The sequence below is a fragment of the Penaeus japonicus genome, unplaced genomic scaffold (assembly GCF_977035675.1).
Source record: "Penaeus japonicus unplaced genomic scaffold, GWHDUDI00000001_assembly GWHDUDI00000026, whole genome shotgun sequence".
NCBI classification, from domain to species: Eukaryota; Metazoa; Arthropoda; class Malacostraca; order Decapoda; family Penaeidae; genus Penaeus; species Penaeus japonicus.
The window spans coordinates 875,718-883,217 of record NW_028234428.1 but is presented as its reverse complement, the minus strand read 5'-3'; the positions used below and the strand labels follow the sequence as shown (position 1 = coordinate 883,217).

The window sequence follows — 7,500 nt, the reverse complement described above, 5'->3', positions numbered from 1 at the left end:
GGCCGGAAGACCCGCCTATCCAATGTCGCCTCTTGGATGTCTCAGAGGCAGGTCGAGGAGCCACGAGCCCCGGCGTCTAGGCCTGACGACACCTACTGCCTCCCCGAACGGCTTGTTGCCAGAGCCCAGGAGGCGTCTCCGTCTCGTCATTTCTCCGCAGCAGGGGACCCGAAGGCCGAATTCAGAGGGCCATTTTGGGAAGGAACCACACACCTGGTCAGTCTGAAGACGACTGCCAAGGAATGCGGGAGATGGAAAGACAGGATTTGGGTCTCGACGTTACGGCCGCCTTGTAAGTGCAGTCCCACCTCCAACTGCTCCCAGACCCAGTGCGTCCTGGTGCTTAAGAGCCACATTGCCAACGTTGCCACTTTTGAAAGAATGAGAATTCCTCTATTTCACATGACGCTGCAATGGTGAAGCTTGTGGATGTGTGCAATTTGTATGTTTTATAGCGGTATCATTTGATTTAGCCTCCCACCCAATAGCTGGGGCAGGCACGGAAGTCGTTTTCCAAAGCGATTTAATACCAGTAGAAAGCAGTGACACGGGACACTAGCCGCTCTCACAGCTTCAAATGTAACTGGGACACGTGTTCATCGAGGCGGAGAGAGAGAGAGAGAGAGGGAGAGAGGGAGAGAGAGAGAGAGAGAGAGAGAGAGAGAGGGAGAGAGAGAGAGAGAGAGAGAGAGAGAGAGAGAGAGAGAGAGAGAGAGAGAGAGAGAGAGAGAGAAAGGAGGAGAGAGAGAAAGGAAGAGAGAGAGAAAAGAAGAGAGAGAGAAAGAGAGAGAGAGAGAGAGAGAGAGAGAGAGAGAGAGAGAGAGAGAGAGAGAGAGAGAGAGAAGAGAAAAGAGAGAAGAGAGAAGAAGAAAGACAGAGAAGAGAGTAATAAAAAAGAGAGAGAGAAGAAAGAAGAGAGAGAGAAAGAGAGAAGAAAGAAGAGAGAGAGAGGAAAGAAGAGAGAGAGAGAGAGAGAGAGAGAGAGAGAGAGAGAGAGAGAGAGAGAGAAGGGAGAAAGAGAAAGAGAGAGAGAGCAGGGAGAAAGAGAAAGAGAGAGAGAGCAGGGAGAAAAAGAGAGAGAGGGGGCAGATAGAGAGAGAGAGGGGGCAGATAGAGAGAGAGAGGGGGCAGATAGAGAGAGAGAGAGAGAGAGAGAGAGAGAGAGAGAGAGAGAGAGAGAGAGAGAGAGAGAGAGAGAGAGAGAGAGAGAGAGAGAGAGAGAGAGAGAGAGAGAGAGAGAGAGAGAGAGAGAAATAGAGAGAGCCTAATGAAGAAGGACAGAGAAAGAAGAAATAGAGAGCCTAATGAAAAGGACAGAGAAAAGATAGTGAAGCGAGAAAAGGGGGGATAGAGTAGACGCGCTTATCACGATGAAATTCGTCCCACATTTTCTTTCCAACAGCTGTTTATCAAGCGCCCGACAGCAAAAAAGAGACGTTGTCCCCCCGGACCTTTTACCGTTATCGTCCCTTAGCAACGAAAGCCATTCGACAAGAAAATAAAGGCATTTAGGGAAGGTGGAATACCTTTTGTCCCTAAGACAATTCCGAACTTACTTCCTTAAATTCGAAAAAGAATGAAATGGCAGGCACCCTTCCCGTGCCCCAGACCGAGCATGCGCGTCCGACTCTCGGATCGAGAAGACATCCGGGTAATGAACCTAACGTCCCTTTGCCCTCACCGATGCTGCTTCTTGCATCATCTACTTCTCCTCGACTGCATCGCCCCCCCCCCCCCCCCCCACCCCCCCCACCCCCCCCCCCCCCCCACGCTCAGCTCCTTGCACACTCTCTTCTCCGGTGGTGGGGGGGGGGGGGGGGAGAGTGCCCGCACACTCCCCGATAAGAGGGGTGGGGGTGATACGTGGGGGGAAGGGGTGTTGCATGATGTGAAGAAGAGGGGGGAGGGGGTATTGAGAATACACACTGTAAGGGTATTATTAGTGGATATCGAGAATGTTTTAGGTACCTGCAAGTTCGTGTAAACTCTTTGCGATTTCTAATCTTTTCATTAAATAAACATTTTTTTTAATGTTCGGAAAATATACACAAATGAGCTTTGTTTTCAAGAAGGACGTGTATTTACCACCGTCATTAATACTCAAGTCCTGGAAAGAATACGTCATGCGAAACACGAGGCACTAAAAGCTTTTTATCTTGTATTCTTTCCTTGTAGCATATCATAACAGAGATGAAAAAACGCAGAGAGATTCTAACAAGATTCTAACAACTAAGCATACACTGCACAATGACAGTCATCGTCAAAGTTTCCCGGCTGATTTAAACCTTCTTCATCCTGCACTCATGATGACGCAATGACCAGACAGGAACAAGAAGCTCGGATCATTCTCGTCGAATCTCCTTCTCTCCTTCCTCCCTCTTCTTACATCATCCTCCCCTCCTTCTCCTTCCCTGTTCCCTCAACCTCTACCTCTCCTTCATCCTCCCCTCCTATTCTAAACTCCCCTTCTACTAATATATGCATAAGCCTCACCCTACCATTCTAAACCTGTTTATCTCCACTCTTTCCCTTTCCACTTTAGCGTGCTTCCTCTCTTCTTTCCTCTTATTCCCCCATTCTCTCTTCTCTATTTTATCTAATCCCCTTTCCTCCTCGCCCCCCCCCCCCCCCTCCCCTTTCCTCCTCGCCCCCCCCCCCCCTCGCCCCCCCTCCCCCCCTCCTGCTAGTACAACTCGGCACTTTACTCGCCCCCTCTCGCGAGAACACTTCCGTCCGCCCTTGAAATGTTTTCGCCTTCGCTCCGGCTGTCTCAGATGGGCGGCTATTGCGGTTCATCGCCCTGGATCGATCTCCGTCCGGCGCCGTACGTTCTCGGGCCGCCACGGTGGAGAAGGGGCAGCGCTGGCGGGGGAGCACATGGCGGGGGGCGACAGGAGGAGGCTAGTGGGTGAGTCTGGTTGCGTGTAGGGGGGGTATGAGGGTGGGTTAGGGGTATGTGTATATGGGGCGCCGTGTCATGTGTCGTAGTATGTGGGTTCGTTAATCTCTATCAACACACTCTAACTATCTATCTCTCAATCTCTCTATCAGTGTCGGTGTGCTGTGTGTGTGTCGTGTGTGTGTGTGTGTGTGTGTGTGACGTGTGTGTTGAGAGTGTGGTATATGTGTTGGTTAGTGTCGTGTGTGAGTGCTTGTGAGTGTGAGCGGTGTGTGTGTGGCTGTAGTGTGTATATATATATATATATGTGTCGGGTTTGAGTGTGAGTCGTGTGTGTGTGTTGGTGTGTGTCGTGTGTGTTGTTTGGGTCGAGTTAGTGTGTTTGTGCGGCTGTGTGTGTGGTTGTGATTGTCTCGGGTGTGTAGTGTGCTGTTCTTGGGCTTTGTGTCCGTCGTCGTGTGTGTGTGTGTTTGTGTGTGTATGATGTGTGTGTCGTGTGTGTACGGAGTGTGAGTGGTCCCGGAGTGTGTGTCGTGTGGTGTGTGCTCCCGCCCGGTGTGTGGGTGGACGGAGTGGGTTTGCTGTGTTGTGTGTCGTGTGGCTGTGTGTGTGTAGTAGTGTGTTTGTGTGAGTGCGTATTTTACGGGTGTCCGTGTGTTATTCGTGTGCGTCGTATCTTGTGTCGTGTATATATATATCATCTATCTCCTGTGTGTGTGTGTGTGTGTGTGTGTCGTGAGTGTCGTGGTGTGTGTGTGTGTTTCGGTGTGTGTGTGTGTATTGTGGTGTGTGTGAGTGAATTTGTGGCGTGTGTGTGCTTGTATTTGTGTGTGTGTGTTGTGTATTCTCGTGTGTGTGGGTGTGACCGTTGTGGGTGTGTAGTGTATTTGTGTGTGTGTCGTGTTAGTTTGTGGTGATCCTTGTGTCGTCATTCTGTGTGTTGTTAGTGTGTGTGAGTAAGTCCGTGTGTGTGTGTGTGTATGTGTGTCTTAGAGTGTGGTGTGTTGTGTGTGTAATGTGTTACTTTAGTGTGTGTGGGCTGTCGTATTTGTGTGTGTGCTCTGCCCGGCGCACCCACCACGTGTGTGTGCTGTGTCGAGTGTATTTGGTGTCGTTGTGGCAGTGTGTTTGGGTGTGAATGTGTGTATTTGAGTGTCGTGTGTGTGAGTGTATTGTGTGTGTGTGGTATTCGGTGTGTGTGGTGTATTAGTTGTGTGTGTGTGAGTATTTGTTTTATGTGCTGTGTGTTGTGTTTGTGTCGTGAGTGGGTGTGCGACCGGTGTGTGTATTTGCGTGAGTGCGTGAGTGGTTTTTCGTGTGACGTATTTATTGTGTGTATTTGAGATAGTGTGTCATTTGTGTGTCGAGTGTGTGTGTGTGAGTTGATATGGTCATTTGTTTTAGACGTCGAGACAGTATGTTATAGATACAACTAGTAGTTATAAAGTGTTATACATATCTAGATTCCATGATATATAGAACTAGAGAGATATTGACTAGACTATATATATAATATATATTATTCTATATAGAAATATATAGATATATAGAAATATATATATATAGAAATATATATATATAGAGAAATATATATATATAGAAATATATATATATATACATATATATATATATACATATATATATTTATTATATATACATATATATTATATAGAACTATATATATATTGAAATATATATATATGCTAATATATATATATATATATATATTAATATATAAATATATTATATATATAATATATAATATATATATATATATGTACATAAGGAGTACGAAAGCGAGCACGAGAGCCGAAGCGTCCTGTGGCGAAGGACCTACCGTAGGATAGCACAGGAAGCGGGCGCTGTTCTGCTCCCAGATCACAGTCGCGTTCCCGAGGGTCATCGACCGCAGGTCCAGGTCCTTCGAGGGCATGTCAAGGCAGGTGATCTGTGCGGGAGGAGGTCGGTGAGAGGAAGAGAAGATCTCAGAGAAAGGGGCTTCAGAAAAGAAAAGTCAGAGGATTCAGCGCCACGGAAGGAGGAATTACATGGGAGGCTTTAAGCAGAGAGACATTTCTGAAAGGAAGGTAGAATGGAGAGAGAGAGAGAGAGAGAGAGAGAGAGGGAGAGGGAGAGGGAGAGGGAGAGGGAGAGGGAGAGGGAGAGGAAGAGGGAGAGAGAAAGAGAAAGAGAGAGAGAGGAGGATGAGAGAGACGAGAGAGAGAGACGAGAGGAGGGAGAGGAGAGAGAAGAGGAGGAGAGTGAGGAGTAGAGAGTTGAGGATGGAGGAGAGAGAGAGGAGAGGAGAGAGGGGGGTGGGAGGGGTTGTGAAAGGGAGGGAGGGAAAGGGAGGGAGACGGGGTGGGAGGGAGGGAGGGAGGGCAGGAGGGTGGGAGAGGAGGAGGGCAGGGGGAAGGGGGGGAGGGAGTAGGGAGGGAGGAGAGGAGAGAGAGAGAGTGAGGGAGAAGAGAAAGAGAGAAGAGGAGAGGGGAATCTCGAGAGAGAGAGATAGGAGAGAAGACGAGAGAGGAGAGTACGAGAGAGAGAGGAGGAGGAGAGAAGAGAGAGAGGTGTGAGGAGACGAGGAGCGGAGAGAGAGAGAGAGAAGAGAGAGAAGAGAACGTGGGAGAAGAAGAAAAGAGGGGAAAGAGAGGCTTGCAGAGAGAGGAGAGTAGAGAAGAGGAGGCGAGGAGAGAAGGAGCGAGAGGAGAGGAGAGGAGAAGAGAGACGACGAGAGACGAGTGAGTGGAAGAGAAGAGAACGGAGAGGAGGAGAGAGTGGGAGGGGCGATGGTGAAAGAAAGAGAGATGATCCGAGAGAGTGAAGATGAGAGAGCGAGGGCAGGAGAGTGGAAGAGAGAGAGAGAGGAGAGAGAGAGAGAGAGGAGAAGAGAGAGCGGAGAGAGAGGACCGAGAGAGAGGTGAGACGAGAGAGAGAGAGAGCGGGAGAGGAGAGATGGAGAGAGAGGGTGGGGGGAGAGAAGATAGGGAGAGGGAGGGGGGAGGGGGGTGGGAGAAGAGCGGGGAGAGGGCGAGGAGGGGGAAGGAGGAAAGAGGAAGGAGGGATGAGGTGAGCACCACGCCGGGAGGAGGGAGGGAAGGGAGTGAGGGAGGGAGGGTGAGGGTGAGGGAGAGAGAGTGAGATGTAGAATGAGGAAGAGAGAGAGAGGAGAGCGAGTGAGAGAGAGAGAGGAGTAGAGAGAGAGAAAGACAGGGGAGGTGAGAGACAGGAGAGAGAGAGAGAGAGAGAGAAAGATAAGGAGAGAAAGGGAGAGAGAGCGGAGAGAGAGAGGGAGAGGAGAGGAGAGGAGAGGGGAAGAGAGGAGAGAGAGAGAGAGAGAGTGAGATGAGATGAGAAGAGAGGAGAGAGAGAGGTGAGACGAGAAGGGATAAGAGGAGAGAGAGAGAGGGGACGAGAGAGAAGAAGGAGGGAAAAGGGAAGAGGAGGGGAGGGAAGGTTAGGGAGGAGGGATGGAGGTGAGGGGGAGCGTGGAGAGTGACGAGTGAGAGAGAGGAGGAGAGAGGAGAGGAGAGAGGGAGATAGAGAGGAGGAGAAGGTGATTGAGATGAGCGAGAGCATTGGAGGAGAGGAGAGAAGAGAGAGACGATGAGTGAGAAGGAGGAGAGAAGAGAGAGTAGAGAGAAGAGGAAGAGTGGAGTAAGGAGAGAAAGATGGGAGAGAGAGAGAGATGGAGAAGAGAAGAGAGAGAGGTGAGAGAGAGGGGAGAGAGTGACGGAGAGTAGCGAGAGGAGAGGGAGAGCGAGAAAGAGATGAGTCGAGGACGTGAGAGGGTGGAGAGAGGATAGGGAGAGAGAGGAGAGAGGGAAGAAGAGAGGGAGAGAGGATGAGACGATGAGAGAGAGGGATGGAGAGAGGGAGGAGAGAGGGTCGTTAGGGAGGGAGATGAGGAGGGAGAGTTCAGAGAGAGAGGGAGAGAGGTGAGGCGAGAGGAGGGAGAGATGGAGAGGAGAGGGAGTGAGTGAGATTCTCATGTCGACAAGAGAGAAATGAGAGAGAAGAGAGATGTTGAGTTCGGAGAAAGAGAAGTGGAGAAGCGAGAAGGTGATGTCAGAGAGGAGAGAGAGGAGAAGAGAGGAGGAGTAGAGAGAGGAGAGAGACAGAGATGTGAGGGACGGAGGGCGCAGGATGGAGAGGAGACGATGAACGGGAAGATAGGAAGAGAGAAGGAGAGCGAGTGGATGGAGGGGAGAGAGGAGAAGAGAGGTTGAGACGGAGGTCGAGAAGGGAGGAGGAGAGAGGGGAGAGGGGAGAGGGGAGAGACGGAGACCGTCCGCCAGAGGAGAGGGGAAGAGAGGAGAGAGAGGAGGGAGTGGAGAGAGAGGAGAGAGAGGAGAGAGAGTGAAGAGAAAGGAAAGAGAGAGGATAGAGAGAGGAAAAAGAGAAAAAGAGAAAAGAGAGGAAAGAGGATAAGATGCGGGAAGGAGGGAGAAGGAGGAGAGGAGACGAGAGGGATTCAGGGTCGGAGTGGTGAGAACGTGTTTAGGGGATCTCTCAGGTGAGGAGACGGGACGAGAGAGGGTTAAAGGAGAGAGGGGGTTATGTAGTGAGGTGATGGTAGAGGAAAGAGTGGCAAGAGGAGT

At 50.3% G+C, this 7,500-nt stretch overlaps 1 protein-coding gene across 5 annotated transcripts in view; it reads right to left on the bottom strand.

Moving 5' to 3' along the window:
- Positions 1-7,500, bottom strand: part of LOC122261893 (uncharacterized) — a 49,310-nt gene that overhangs the window by 40,453 nt on the left and 1,357 nt on the right. For all 5 annotated transcript variants that reach the window (XM_086551889.1, XM_086551885.1, XM_086551886.1 and 2 more), the window contains exon 2: positions 4,737-4,847. In XM_086551889.1, coding sequence (XP_086408015.1) covers positions 4,737-4,832 — 96 coding nt within the window. In that variant the 5' untranslated portion in view covers positions 4,833-4,847. The remainder of the gene's footprint in view (positions 1-4,736; positions 4,848-7,500) is intronic.